Source organism: Monodon monoceros, unplaced genomic scaffold (assembly GCF_005190385.1).
Source record: "Monodon monoceros isolate NGI ecotype Baffin Bay Population unplaced genomic scaffold, NGI_Narwhal_1 Super_Scaffold_9, whole genome shotgun sequence".
Classification (NCBI taxonomy): Eukaryota; Metazoa; Chordata; class Mammalia; order Artiodactyla; family Monodontidae; genus Monodon; species Monodon monoceros.
In genome coordinates, this window is record NW_021703786.1 from 35,751,015 (window position 1) to 35,766,400 (window position 15,386).

General features: G+C 54.0%; 1 protein-coding gene across 2 annotated transcripts in view; it reads left to right on the forward strand.

Annotated features, from left to right (window-relative positions):
• The window catches only part of RGS9 (regulator of G protein signaling 9), a 78,365-nt gene that overhangs the window by 26,614 nt on the left and 36,365 nt on the right, over positions 1 to 15,386 (forward strand). For both annotated transcript variants that reach the window (XM_029212722.1, XM_029212721.1), the window contains 5 exons: positions 9,366 to 9,462; positions 13,083 to 13,133; positions 14,478 to 14,584; positions 14,780 to 14,831; positions 15,086 to 15,144. In XM_029212722.1, coding sequence (XP_029068555.1) covers positions 9,387 to 9,462; positions 13,083 to 13,133; positions 14,478 to 14,584; positions 14,780 to 14,831; positions 15,086 to 15,144 — 345 coding nt within the window. In that variant the 5' untranslated portion in view covers positions 9,366 to 9,386. The remainder of the gene's footprint in view (positions 1 to 9,365; positions 9,463 to 13,082; positions 13,134 to 14,477; positions 14,585 to 14,779; positions 14,832 to 15,085; positions 15,145 to 15,386) is intronic.

A 15,386-nucleotide genomic window follows, 5' to 3' on the forward strand; every position in this document is an offset into this window, starting at 1 on the left:
AGGAATGTGGACTTGGGTGCAACTGTCACCCACCACTCAATGGATATTTTTGAAGTAGGCTGTGTCCCCAGTGGGGCCCTTACATGCGTGTTCTCATCTATTCCATGAGACAGAGTTATCATCACCATTTTACAGAGCGGGAAGCTCAGAGAGGTGAAGTCACTCGCCCCAGTCGTAGCCGCTAAGTGGTGGAACCAGGAAAAATACAGGTTGTCGCCAAATGTGATCCAGTGCTGTAAGCTTTCCTGTGATGTTGGGGGCAGGAGAGGCCATGGGAAGGCCTGCCCGAAGGTGCCTGGGGGACGCGGAGCTGAGAACTGAAGGATAAATGGGGGTTCTAGGCAGAGAGAAAGAAGGCTGTTCCAGGCAGAGGAACGGCGTGTGCTAAGTGTGTGCACTAAGTGCGTGTGTGTGTGGGATGCCGCACAGCGGACCGCCTCCCGTGGCCCCTGTGAGCTCCTGTCCTAGTGCTGGCCCGTCCCCCCTCCATCCCCCACTCCCCCATGACGTCCAGATCTCCATACCAGCCAGGAACAGCTGTTGCTGCCCTTGGGATGCGCCTCAGGTCTGACTGTCTTGGTGCCTCGTGGAGAAGCCTCGAGTGCTTTGCTTTCCCGTGTGGCGTCCGGCATCTCCTTTTGCTGCGGGGCAAGGGGGTGCGGAAACAAAAGGGAGGAGACCCGGGCAGAGCACGGGATCTTTTGCTTGTATCATTCTTTCATTCAACACGTGCGCAGAGTCGTGTGCATCTGTGCTGGGCGCTGTGCCTGATGCTGGGGACACTGTGGGATTAGGACACAGCCCCTTCTTCCTGGAGCTTAGGGTCTAATAGAGAAGGACCGCTGTATAAGTAAGAAGAATGTTCTGTAGGTCGTGGGAGACGTCATTAGAGGAGATGCACATATATAAAACGCAGAGCAGGGAGTGGTCAGTGCCATCTGGGTTGGGGACCAACAGCCTTCACAGGAGGGCTTGTAACTGAGTGAAGGTGTGAAAAATTAGTAGGTGTTTTTTTTGTTTTTTTGGTCAAGAGGACGGGAAGATGAGTGGCATTTGGGGGAATGCAGAGCTTGGAAGTGTGGAATAGCATTGTGCCGTGGGAGAGTCTTCAGGGGTTGGGGTAGCTGGCCGGGGGGCAGGGGTGGGCAGGAAGTTGGTGATGGAAAGGCTGGTAGTGAAGGAGGCTCCAGAACTGGGGGCTTCGCACATCCAGCCGGGGGTCTGACGCTTTCTGTGTTCGCTGAGAAGCCATTTGACGTTTTAAAATCGGGTACGAATAAAACGAGTTGGTTCCCATGTTAGAAAGATGATTCTGATTAGAGGGTAGGAGTGCTTCTCAACCCTGGCTGCACTTTAAAAAACATTGTTATCAGGGCACCTTCCTTAGAGTTTCTCATTTACGTAGGAGATAATTAAGTAGTCAAGTCAGATGGAGTCCAAACATTGGTTTTTTTTTTTTTTTAAATTATTTATTTATTTGGCCACACCGGGTCTTAGCTGCGGCATGTGGGCTCTAGTTCCCTGACCAGGGATCGAACCCCCTGCATTGGGAGTGTGGAGTCTTAACCACTGGGCCACCATGGAAGTCCCAAAACATTGGTGTTTTCAAAGAAAAGCTTCCCACGGACTTCCCTGGCGGTCCAGTAGTTAAGACTCTGCACTTCCACTGCAATGGGCAAAGTTTCCGTCCCTGATCAGTGAACTAAAATCCCACATGCTGTGCGGTGTGACCAAAAAACAATATATATATATATATATATATATATATATATATATATATATATATATAATCAAATACAGAAAAGCTTCCCAGGTGATTTGAATGCGCAGCCCAGAGGAAAGCCCCAGGACATTTGGTGACATCTGGAGACATTTGGGGTTGTCCCAGCTAGGGAGGGGCTGCCCCTGGCAGCTGGAGGGAAGAGGCAGGAACGCTGCTAGACACCTACAGTACACAGGACAGCCGGCCCTAAATGTCAACAGCACCACCACTGGAGGGCGCCCTGGAGGCTGGGGACCTGCCAGGCCCAAGGCAGAGGCCGGGTGGGCCGAGCCAGATGGTCCAGGAGGGAGGTGAGACGTGCCACAGAGGCCTGTTAGGAGACAGGTCAGAAACAAAAGCAGAGTCCGCAGAAGCTGACCGGGGTCGTGGAGGATGCTTCCTGGGCTTCTGGCTGGGGTGGCCTAAGCGCCGGTCAGAGCGTGTGTGGTGCCCCCGAGGGTCCGAGAGGCTTCAGGGTGAGATGGCCCAGGGGTCTGCTGGCCTCTGGGCGGACAGGCTCCTTAGTGGGAGCCCCTTCTGTTTGCCAGACAACCCCGTGGTTCCAGGTCACTTGCTCCCTCTCTGTACAGAAAAGTACTGATGATTATCATCCCCCTGGGGAACCTTCTCCGGCTCAGAGGAAAATCCCAGCCCAAGATCTTGCACAGGGAGTGACAGCGAGGGGCAGCGTGGGCGTGGAAGGTGGGATGTCGAGGCCTTCGGAGCCGTCGTTCCTGTTCCTTGGTGACACGCCTGCAGTCACGCAGAGGCACGTGGCATCTGACGCCCCCATCCCGCCCCCAGCTCGGCGTCACCCGGGGTTCAGCACCGCCTGGTTACCCCGCCGTCCTCGTGTGGCCCAGGATCGCGGGGAGCTGAGTGTGGGAGACGGGAGGGCGCCTGACGTTTGGGGCGGGGGTGGCCGTGCCTCCCTGTCTCCGGGGGGATGCCCACCAGGCACGAGGAGGAGGGCGTGAGAGTTGGCAGCAGTTGGGAGCAGAAAGGCAAGGGCTCTTCACCCTCTGGGGACCTGGGGACACAACTCGGGTTGTCCCCTGTCTGTGGTGGGCAGAGGGGCTCTTCTGCTGGAAGCAGAGCTGGAGCCCAGAGCCTGTATGACTGGGCTGGGGCCGCCACGGCAGAGCACCGCCGGCCCAGGCACGGTGTGCGCAGCGTGCTTTCCGGCGGCCTCTCTCCGGGGCCTGCAGACGCCGTCTTCTCCGCGTGTCCCCACGTGCTCGCCCCCCGTGGTGTCTGTGTCCTCATCTCCTCTTCTTCAAAGGACACCAGTCACACTGTCACAGGGCCACCCTAGTGCCCTCCTTTTAACTCAGTTACCTTGTCAAGGACCCTCTCTCCCAGTCCAGTCACATTCTGAGGTCCTGGGGGTTAGGTAGGACCCCAATCTATGAATTTGAGGGGTGGGTGCCATCCAGCCCATAGCAGAGACGGGACCAGCAGCCGGAGTCCTACGGTTTCCTTGTTGGGTGCCTGGGGAGACCCCTCAGAGGAATTGATACAAGGGAAGTTCTGAGGAAACTGGATCCAAACCCCAATGGGCCAAACGCCCTCAGAATGTTCTCGAGGTCCCTGTGGTGCTCCCTGCTGCCCCCAGCCCTTCTCTTCTGTGAAGGTGACACACCTGCCAGAAAGAAATCGGACTCCCCTCATTGTGTTTTTAAAATAACTCTCATTATTCCTCCTCTGAAGGTTATTTTCAAACTCTTTATAACTAGATTTTTTTTTTTCTAATGCAGAGAGAAGGAATCAAATCCCCTGACTTTCTATTGGAGAAGCTCAGGTTTCTAGCTCATAGCAGGGGTTTCTCTTTCTTCTCCAATGCTGCTGTTTCAGCTGATAAAAGTTTTGGAGCAAATGTGGACTTTCCTCTGGCAGTTACCCTGGGAAAGGGGAGGCCCGGGCTCCCACGTCAGAATGGCGGGCACTTCTGGGAGGAGCAGGTGAATCCGAGGCTCACGGTCAAACAAGAATTCCAGAAAAGCATAACGGGAGAGGATGTGTATAAAAAAGAATGTCTGTATGTGTGTAACTGAGTCACTTTGCTGCACAGCAGAGACAGGGACAACACTGCAAATCCACTGTGCTTCAGTTAGAAAAAACAACTCCAGAAAAGGTGACCCCTGCCGCCCGTGGCCCCTCGGTCCCCGCCCGCGTCCGGGGGAAGCAGCCGCCCTCCGGCCACCTCCTGGGGTGTCCCGCGCCCCCTTCTCCGCTGGGAGCCGCTCGGTGCCCCCGTGGCCCGAGACGCCCCCAGGCCCCGACCTCGCAGGAGGCCAAGCACTGCAGCTCCGAGTGGAGCGGAAACGCGTCATTTCCGTTCCAGAAGGATCCCGCGAGCCGAGAGCGCGTCTGTGCGGACGGGCTCGCGCTGGGTCTTGCACGAGGAGCCCCGGGCGGCCCTGGGCCCCGGCCGGTCCCGCGGGCAGCTGAGGGGCCGGCGCTGGGCCCGGAGCGGCCGTGACCTTTGCCCCTGATCTCGGCCGCTTCTCGGGATTGTGGTTCTGCTGCCGGTGCCGGTTTAGCAGCAGGTGGAAATGGGACAGCCCAGCCCTCGGCGCTGACCTAGGACGTCGTGTGTCCCCCCTCCTCCCGCCCTGGGGACGTGGGGGGCCTGCCAGCCTCCGGGGTGGCGGGTGGCGTGTCTCCAGTTCGGGGCTCCCCGCCTGACCTTTCCCCTCCAGCGCAGCCTGGCCATCTCTCTTTCTCTTGCGCGCTCTCTCTCTTTTAAAAAAAAAAATCCTGTTTTATTGTGGTGAGAACACATCACACAAGAAACTACCCTCCTACATTTTTCTAAGTGTATAATTCACAATGTTGTTAATTATAGAAACAATATTGCAGGGCAGGTTTCTAGAACTTACTTCATCTTCTTGACTGTAACCTCATGCCCAGTGATTGCATCTCCCTGTCTCCCCCTCCCCCAGGCCCTGGCAACTGCCCTTCCACTGGTTCCGTGAATTAGCCGATTTTAGGTAGTGGAATCGTGCAGTCCTTCCGAGACCGGCTTATTCACTTAGCATAACGTCCTTCAGGTTCATCCAGGCTGTCGGAGATTCCAGACTTCCCTTCCTTTCTTTAGGGCTAAATCATAATCCCTGGATGTGCCACATTTTCTTTACCTGTTCATCCACCAGTGGACACTTAGGTGGTTCCACATCTTGGCTGTTGACCACGGTGCTGCTGTGAACCCGGGAGTGTCCATATCTCTTCGCCATCCTGATTTTGATTCTTTTCGATAAATACCCAGAAATAGGATTGCTGGATCATCTGGTAGTTCTGTCACTGACCAGGGTTCTTGGCCTCCTTGAGCAATAGAAATTGACTAGAGACCAGACAAGAGATTCAGGCAAGGCTTTACTGGGGCCGCTGCTGCAGCAGGGGGAGCGAGAACAAACAACAGGTCCCCTTGCTGGCTGGCTGAGGGGGGGGGCAGCTGGCTCCTTACGTGGGGTGAGGGTAGGGGTGCGTCTGGGGGTCGGGCGGGAGTGCTGGCTGACGCGTTCTGCCCACCCCTTGGTGGTGCTGAGTGCAGAGGGCCTGCGCAGCACCCTGCTGTCGCTCCCGGCTCCTCGGAAGTGGCAGCTGGGTTCTTTGGGCCTTTTTGTATCTTGTCGTCCAGAATTTGCCCCAACTGGGCATGCGCGCAGTCTTTTTTCGTCCCTTATAGTTTCTTTGTATTTTGTTGCTTGAGGTGACGTGTGTCCAGGTGTGGGCACTGCAGCAAAGGGCCCCAGGTCCCAGCCTGTCTCAGTTCTATTTTTCATTTTGGGAGGAACCTGCATACATTTTGCATTCCCACCAACCGTGCCCGCGGGTTCCAAATTCAGCCTTTCACTTTCCTGCGTCAGCCAGCGCGGGGCCCCTCGCCCCGTCCCTCCCTTGCAGTACGGCGGCCGGCTGGGAAAATCCTTCTCACTCTGTGTGATGTCTGGGGATCATCTCAGCCATCCTCTTCTCCTCCTGGCTCTTACTCCCATCCCTGCTTTCCCTAGTTTTTGGTGCATAATTCAGTCTGCAGTTGTTGTCTAATAAATTCTTTGTGCACAGCATGGTATTAGGTGCTTTCGCTGCTTCATCTCCTTTGATGTTCACAACGTCCGTCTGACGACGTCGGTGCTGTGCTCATCTCTGCTTTACCAAGGATGAGCCTTAGTGAAGTTTAGTGATTTACCTCGCCTGCTCATTGGAGGATGATTTGAACTGAACTTTATTCGCACCCAGATCCCTAGTGTTTATCTTAGTTCATTTGTTTATCTTCATACCATATCTTCCCAACTCTCTGAGGCCCGGGAGGCTGTCTTTTATCTTCCTGTACCAACCCCCCTGCCAGGGCTGGGCACCTAATACATGCTCAGTAAATATCTATATTTGGATAATTGGTAGAGCAGGGTTTTTATTCCCAGGCATCTAAAGACAGCTCTGCATGCAAAATTTTAAAGATGCACTGATTATACGAACACTACTGATGTTAATGATTCTAACCCACAAACACTAACAAATATCTCTCCTTATAAAGTATATATCTTTTTTGTTATTATGCTTTATTATTTGACCTACGTGTTATTTATGATTGTATTGATTAATTTTAAATTCTTTTCCTTTTTTCTTTTTTAAACCCCACATTTGTTTATTTATTTATTTTTTGGCTGTGTTGGGTCTTCGTTTCTGTGAGAGGGCTTTCTCTAGTTGCGGCGAGCGGGGGCCACTCTTCATCGCGGTGCGCAGGCCTCTCACTATCGCGGCCTCTCACGTTGCGGAGCACAGGCTCCAGACGAGCAGGCTCAGTAGTTGTGGCTCACAGGCTTAGTTGCTCCGTGGCATGTGGGATCTTCCCAGACCAGGGCTCGAACCCGTGTCCCCTGCATGAGCAGGCAGATTCTCAACCACTGCGCCACCAGGAAAGCCCAAGTATATATCTTTCTGCTTATATATCTTTATATATCTGTCCTTACAAAGCATTTTTACACAATTACTTAGATTCTAAGAGGTAACAAAATGCTATCAATTGTGAATATACTGTCATTTTATGGTAGAGGAAGGGAATTCAGAGAGGTTGAGTGGACTCCTGCAGTTAAGAGAGAACCTTGAGGACATGAGAATCTTGGGTTCCTTTTCTTTGGGCCACAAGCACACGCAAACTCTAAAAGGACTTTGGAACTTGTAAAGGGCTGTACAGTGTGAGGATGAGTTATTTTATGAAGCAGCAGGAGAGAAAGGATCACGTAACCAAGCTAGTTAAACCGGGGGAAGCAGTGGCGCAGTGAGCCGTTTTGCTTTGGGTCGTGGTTGGGACGTGGACAGGTTGGGTTTGAGGGGAGACCCTCCGTGAGCATCTGTCCAGCCGTGCGCAGCTGCCCTGACCTCAGGAGAGGGCTTCCAGCCGGAGGAGGACAGGAGAGGTCTTTGTTTCCACTTACTCGTTCGTATTCTGTGTTTCTGCTTTTGCTGCTCACTGAGGCTTAGGGTCCTCGCCTGCCATCCTTTGCCCTTTCTGCCTCCTCATTCCTGTTCGTCTTTTTATGACCACTCGAGGAGTGCCTCTCCTGGCCACCTCCTCCCTGGTACAGGTGTGTTGTCAGGACACCGTGGCCTCACCCTGGTCACTGTACTTCCCGTATCGTCCTGTAATATCCTTGCACTAGACGGTGAACTCCTTACGCTCAGGGACCAGAGCTCTTTATCTTTGGTTCCCTGAGTCCACCATGGCTGCCTGGTTGTTGAATGACGGACTGATCGTTTGCAGGCACCTGGGGGGGCTGGGGGTGTGCACGGTTTTCCCCTCGCGAGGAGTTTCCTGGAGCATGAACTTTGAAGCGTCTGCACGTGAGGCTTTGTCGATGCCTGTCATCAGCGTTGACCAGAGAAGTGCTTGGGTGTCTTTCTTCAATTGTGCCAACCCATCCAGTTTGTTTTAAAATATCCTTCAGTTAATTTTACTCCTATTAATTTTTTCAAGTGGAAAAATGTTTTGTATTCATCAATGTTAAAAAAAATACTCTAAACACAATGAGGGCTGTCCTTGTGGGTGTCTTCCTGCAGTTCCAGCTTCCTCCGATGGTTCGTGGATTCTCTCTGGTGTCAACTCTCTCGTCGATGTTCATGAATCGAGTTCTTATCTCTGACTGTCGTGTCCTTTGAAGTTGGGACATTTCGTTTCCAATCCCCTTCCAGACGTCGTGGCTATCTCAGCAGCCCTTCGCAGTCGGCATTCCAAAAGCAGAAGTGTCTGCTCTCTCAAAGCGCTCCTCCTTTTGAAATTTCTATTTTTGTAACTGGCAACTCCGATCGTCTAAGTTATAAACTTTGCCGTTATTCTCTGCCACCCTCACTGCACCAGTCAGTCACTTGCACGTACGGTTAATCCTGGGTAATTAGAGTCAGAACGAGGGCTCTGAAAGCCATGCCTTCTTGTTATCTCCTCTGCCCCTGCCTTTATTTATTTATTAATTCATGCGCCGGCTGTTTACTGGGTACTGTCCACGTGCTGGGCGCTGTTCCCGGCAGTCAGAATACAGCAGCAGACAGCAACAGACAAAAGATTTGCCCTCGGGGCTTCCCTGGCGGCCCAGTGGTCAAGATTCTGTGCTTCCGCTGCAGGGGAGGCAGGTTTGATCCCTGGTCGGGGAACTAAGAGCTCACATGCTGTGCAGCGCGGCCAAAAAATTAAAAAAAAAAAAAGGAAGATTTGCTCTTGAAGACCTTACTTTCTAGGAGTGAGGGAGACACATGGCAGACGTTATGATCAGCAGGTAGATTATTTCGGACGTTGGAAGGTGAGTGCTATAGGAATGGGGGGGGGGAAGTTTGAGGTTGCAGCACGAGGTAGGATGCAGCTGGGCATGGCTCCTGAGCCTATTAGGGGGAGAGTCGGGGGGAAGTGATCCCAGCCATGTAGACCAGTAGGAGAGCTTGGCCACTGACTGAGTGGAATGGCCCTTGCGGAGTTTCAAGCAGAGGAGAGATACAGCCTAAAATAATTGAAAGTCTCGCACGGGCTGCCCTGCTGAGGACAGACCGAGGGGCGGAAGTGGGAGGGGTGGAAGCCCCATCTTCTTGTGCCCCGACGGTCGCAATAGTGAACAGGCCCCTGCTTTTCTCTGTTGGGGCGGGTTTCTTCATGCTTCGATGCTCCTCTCTCAGGTGCGGGCCCGATGACACCGCTCCCCAGCCAGAGCTGCTGGGACAGAGCCCACCCTCTGTGGCCCCCCTGAGACCCGGCCCCTCCCCTACCCCCGTCCCGCTCCCACCCTGGGCGCTGTCGTTCTCCCGTGCCTTGTAGCTCTCTCACTTTCTATCCAACAAAACCCTTTTTTTTGCCAAGTCCCATCTTCTCCTAAAAGCCTCTGCAGCATCTCCTTGGCAGAATGAATCCGTCCGAGCTCTCACACCTGGGGAGGTGTTTGTGCCTCTGATGCGCGCGTTTAGTTCTCAGCTGCGCGCTGCCCACCTAGGCGGTGGGCTCCTGGTTATAAGGGCCCCGTGTTCCTCTTTGCATCTTTTGCTCCCTCGGTGCTGCCAGCAGGGCCTCACTCAGCCTTCGAGATGGTTCTGCTTAGCCAGCTTTGGTGGTTCTGTCTTGCAGATTGAAGCCCTCGTCAAGGACATGCAGGACCCAGAGATGGGGGTCAGAGTGCAGAACCAGAAGGTCACGGTCATCAGCGTCCCTCACGCCATGACGGGTAATGTATCTTGTGATTTGGTCTTGGCCTGGAACAGACCGTACACAGAGGTTGGCAGACTATAGCTCGTGGGCCAAATGCGCCCCGTGTTCTGTATCTGTGAATAAAGTTTTATTGGAACAGATACACGTCCTCATTTATGTATTATCTGTGGCTGCTTTTACTCTGCAATGGCAGAGTTAAGTAGCTGTGCAGAGACCGTGACGTGGCCCACAAAGCCGCATGTACTTACTGCTTACTTGCCCATTCATGCTCCACAGGCTCCTTCTGGGCAAGGAGTCAGAAAGGAAAGAGAAAAGAATCCAGTAGGTCCCCTTGTGAAGCCATTCCTCCTCTCCAGGAGGTCATTTTAAAAACCTTTACTGTTGTTTTTTATTTGATTGTCTTGTTTGATTTGTTTCAATAAAATCAAGTAGCAGAAAAAATACTATTTGGCAAAAAAAAAAAAAAAAAAAAAAAAAGAATTGGCCTTTGTTTTCTCCATCCTTCCCTGTCTTCTAATTAACATTCAGACCCTTCTTGACTCCCCCAAGGGCAGGGCACCTTAGTCTCCTTTCTCTGGGGGTGGGATAAAGGGCGTCATTTCAGGATATCGGCAGAAGGGGCTGGACCCCCAAATAAGAATGCATTTTGATCCGTGCGTTGCGATGGTTTTGTGATTTGGGTAAAATCTGTGCGTTGCGTTTGTTTTGTGATTTTTGCAGTAAGGAGTCCCTTTCCCACCGAGTCGTGTTGTTGGCAGAGGGGGGCAGCTTCTCAGAGCGCGAGCCTGGGACTCGCCGCTGTGCTGAGTCCCCTGTGAGCCCTCGCTCTTGACGCCACCCATGACCTGAGTATTTGTCACTCAAGGCACTGGGGTCTCTGCAGAGGCAAAGCCGGCCGGAAGGAGGCGCGTCCCAGCCAGTGCAGCGTCTCTCGGGCTCCCTGAGTGTGAGTGACAGAAGGCCAGCTCCGGCTGGTGGGAGCAGCAGAGGAATGATTGGCATGCGACAGGCTAGCTCACAGAAGAAAAGAAAACTCCAATGGTCTATTCTTGGGAAAGACTAGGACCCAGAGCAGCCTGGGCGCCCCAGGACGTTGCAGGCTGCCTCTGACCCCTGACCCCACCCCCTCCCGGCTCCTGGTTGTCATGAATTCTGGTTGAATTCTCCACTGGATTGGGCAACCCTCGAGGAGAGAGATCTCGTCTAGCTCATCTGAGTAACCCCTGCGCTTAGTGCAGCTGGGGGTCAGGGTGGAAGTTTAACAAAAGTTTATCGAGTGCATGAATCAATCCTGGTCTCGAACTGTCCAAAGGGCCCTGGACGTTGAGTCAGGCACCCTGGGATTGAATCCTTTGGGTGCCTTTTTTTTTTTTTTTTTTTTGCCGTGTAGCCCTAGTCTCCATTTCCTCATTTGACAAGCAGAAGTAGTGATCCCTGCCCCAGGGGATGCCTGCAGGAACCAGACAAGGCTCTAGTGTGCACGTGGCCGGTGCTCAGTGATGCTCCACGGGGCCCATAGCTGGCTGTGTCCCGCACTGTGTCACCCACGATAAGCGTAGGGAGAGATGTGACCCCCCAGCCCTTTCTTGCAGCCGGGGACACGGAGACGCAGAGTTCCAGCATCTTGTCCCCAGGTCACTAAACGCATCCAGGGCTGAGCGTGGGCTTGAACCCAGCTACACCGCACAAGTGTCCATGCTCTCATTCCCTGTCCGGGATTGCAAGCTGCTTTCCTTCCTGGCAGGTGGGGCCCCTGGTTCCCTGGATTTGGTGCGGGGCCGCCCACCCAGCCACGTTCTGCCTTGTTCATCCTACTCAGGTGAGTCCCAGCTGCAGTCGGAGCCCAGGAGGAGCCCTGTCCTGCAGTATCGGCCCTAATCAAAGCAAACGGGATCAGTGCCACCCGACTCCTCAGAGGGCAGGTGACTCAGGACTTAAGGGGACGACGGTGGCCGACGTGGGCTCTGAGCAGCCTGTGGTGCTGTCGGCACAGATCACGTGGTGGACACACCGGGGCCCCCGTAACCTCATTCGACCTATTTCAGGAAGCGGTCAAGTGGATGAGAAAACCTTCAGCCCCTTGGTGGGGAGCGCTAACCTGTCTGCTCTCCGCCGGGGGCTCTCTTTCCTGATCTGCACACCACCGTGTAGAGACTTGGGGTGGAAAATCTAAAACACCCAGTCCTGGGATTTTTAAGTAGGGGTTTAGGTGAAGAATTTTGCTTTTGAATAAGCAAAGCGCTGACTAAAGCCAGGAGCCACAGGGAAGCCTCTGAAAGCCATTGCGGTGGGCACGTGGGCGTGGAGAGCTGATAGCTGGATATCTGTGGCCCGGGGTGTGCGCAGGAAGGGCAGTTACAGGGGGTCCACCCTCAGCCACACTGTGGGCAGCTCCTTCAGCCCAGAGAGTGGGGGAGGGGTCCTAAGCCCTCCCACCCCCCCGCGGGTGTCAGAAGAAACGCCCCTTGGCCACCCCCAAGCAAGCGAGGAAGTGTCCTTTGAGACAGTGCAGCTACAAGGACACAGGCAGCGGGGTTTCAGACGCTGACCCTCCTCCTTGGTGTGTTTTGTGGGCTGGTTTCCACGCAGGCAGGGGACGCAGCTCGGCCTCTGGAAAGCAGGCCGGGGTGGCTGGAAAATATGGTTGTTGGCATTTGCAAGACGACGTCGGAGTTGGGGTGCATCTTTCTCCCGAGATGATCCCGCCCGCCTCCTGCGAGGAGTGTGTTCTGCCGATGGGGCCAGAGGGCCCGGGCTGAGTGGGAGGCCACAGCTTCCCTGGGGTCCTGCATCAGCTGTGGACTTGGTGGGACCCAGCTTGCCTTGGCCCTTAGATCAATCTGAACACTTTTTGGGGGCGGAGGGGTGCACGTTCCCTCCTGCTCTTGTCCCCGTGTGCCTCCCCTGGTTTCTTCCACGCCGGCCTGCAGTCTGCGTTGCTCCCAGGCCAGCCCCTCGGCCTCGCAGTGCCCAGGGCGAGAGGGCGCACGGAGCCCGCATTCCACGGTCTGAAGTGGTACATCACCCCACAAAGTGTTCCTTAAAAAGCGGTTCATCTTAACCGCTTCGACAAAATCGTCTTTACAACGACCTGGAAAGCCAGGTTTCGCTTTAGAATTCTCTGACCCCTCAGAGTTCTGCCTGGGAACTTGGGGGTGTGGGAGAACCAGCCCTGCCCTTGGCGCACCCCTTTCCCCTCCCGTCCCTGGCTCTGATTTACTCCCCTGGGTCCGGGCTCCATCCAGAGTTCCACGGACAGCTTGCTTTGGGTCTGTTTTGTTTTTTTTCATTGTTAAGTCTTAGTCTGTTTACTTCCTACTCGGTGAATGACGTCCAGGCACCAATTATCGTAAGGAAAGAGAATAAGTATCACAAGAGAGGTGAAGCCTGAAGGGTGTAGGGGACGTTAGGCTGGAAACCTGGCCAGAGTCGGAGCATGGACGGCCCTGAGTTATGGGCTGCAGGGTTCGGACTGAACTTTGCTGGGGGGAGTGGGGAGGGGCATCCCTGAAGCTTTTGAGCAGAAGAAGGACGAGATCACGGCTGAACAGGGAGGAGGCCGGCTGGGCGACCGTGTGGAGGGGGGCGTGGAGGTCGGGGAGGCTCTGACGGTGGCCAAATGCTTCTGCTTTGCAGGGAGTGATGTTCTCCAGTGGATCACCCAGCGGCTGTGGGTCTCCAGTCTGGGTGAGAGCTCGTCTTTTCCTCCGAGACCAAGGGCTGCTGTATGCGCGTCACCCTGGGGGCACCTCTGGAGGGTAGAAGCTAAACGGGGGCTCAGCCCGCGGCTCTGAGAAATTGACATTTTAATTGGAGAGATGAGAACTTCATGGGTAATCAAGAAAGACTTCCTGGAGGGGGTGATGCATACGTGCCCTTGGTCCCGAAACAAGCGATGCCTGTGAATCCTGGAGGGAAGCTCAGAGGATCTGTCTTCCCAGCGGGGAAATTAGCAAAGACGTAAACATGGAATGAATGAGGAATGGAGTGGTAACAGGGGAAATGGGGAGTAGTGACTTCAGCTGGGTGTGGAGGGCAGTGGACGGGTGGGGTGCACCTGGTACATTCTTGGATTCCAAATTTTATCTGGGAGAGAGGCAGTGTAACCCATGGAGGGTTTTGCAGCGTGGCGGTGTGTACAGTAATCAGATTTAAGCTGGGATGTTAGGCAGCAGTCTGAAGGATGGATTGGAGCAGAAAGCCTCGGGGACCTGACTTGCCACTAGCGAAAAGGCTGTTGGTACAACGAGGGTCTGGTCTCTGATAGAGGGAGGGAGATATGAGGAGGGAGGGTGGGGAGGAAGCCTCCCCGCTCCTGGGAGGCTGAGCTGTGGGATAGGATGTGGGTTGGGTCTTGGGCCTGCAGGATGGGAGGGCTGGGATTCTCTCTTGATGGTAGAAAGACACCTGCTCTCACTGGTGCCTCTGAGAATGAACCAGGATAGTTATCCTTTAATCGATGCAAATCTAGAACCAAGACTGTGTTTCTGAGCAGACTGAAGGCGGGTGGGAGTTGAAGGGACGTGGGGAGGAGCCTGGGATCTGGACCCAGGGTGCAGGCAGAGCTGAGCTTGGGGTAGAAGTTGACCATAAACACAGCCTCACCTTTCTGCCCCTCTCGGGATGAAGAGATGTCTGTTGGTCAAGCAGAGACGTTCTCTCCCTGCTCCTCTGGACTTCTCCAGACCCAAAGGGCCCAGCGATGCTCCTCCAGTATTTCCCCGCCTGTCACCCCAAACGCCTGCAGTGGATGACCTGTGGCACCATCAACAGTGGGGTCACTGACTGCCCTTCAGACTTACTGAGTTGTCATTCGGGGGTTGGGCAGGGGGACCCTCCTTTTAGCCTTGGCTACCCAGTTGATACCTGTCTGCAACTAAGTTCAGGAACCACTGTCCCCACTTCTCGGCTGAAGTGCTGTTAGGATGGGGGTACCTGACCTGAGTTTGGGGTGCTCTGCGGGGGCGGGGCCATGAGATTCTGCCCGCGGCCCCTGCTCTTAACTGCCTTGTCTCAACTGCTTCTCCCCAGAGGCACAGAACTTGGGCAACTTTATTGTCAAGTACGGCTACATCTACCCCCTGCAAGACCCCAAGAACCTCGTTCTCAAGCCTGACAACAGCCTCTATCGATTTCAGGTGAGCCTTGGCCTTGACCTTTGGTGTTAACAGGGGGTTAGTGTCATCTGAAAAGATAATTGGTTGGCTTCACATCCTCACAGATCTTTAGAAACAGTGGGGGGGCTAAGGCAGCTTTATGTTTTAAGCTAGAGGGCTGGGGGCCGGGGGTTCACAGCCCAGCGTGTAAGCCTTGTTCCCTGGTTTCTCTTGTAGACACCGTATTTCTGGCCCACCCAGCAGTGGCCCGCTGAAGACACAGACTATGGTAAAGCTCCGCCCCTCCTCCTATGCCCTGGGGAGGGCTTACCATGCCGCTTATTTACTTGCTGCGTTTTGGTGACACTTGTCTTGCTGTCATCACGGCCTTTATGTCAGTTCTCATCTGTATTGGGAGTGATTCCCAGGGGAGGGACTGGGTCAGCTGAGTGTTCTCTTCACTAAGCTGAGCACGACAGCCTCACGCATAGAGGGGTTTTGAAATATGAGGATGATGGGAAATGTCATTGTTTTCTTTTCCAGCCATCTATCTGGCCAAGAGAAATATCAAGAAGAAAGGGATTTTAGAAGAATATGAAAAGGTATAGAGATGCTGTCAAGTATAGGTTCTTATAATTGAGTGGAATATAGTCTTGAGCTGTTTTCCCCTGTTCCCCCCATCAATCGATTCATATGTACCCTCATCATCCATCCATCCCTCCATCCCTCATCCCTCCATCCCTCATCCATCCCTCCATCCCTCATCCATCCATCCATCCCTTATCCATCCATCCCTTATCCATCCATTTCTCAACCATCCATCCCTCATCCATCCCTCCATCCC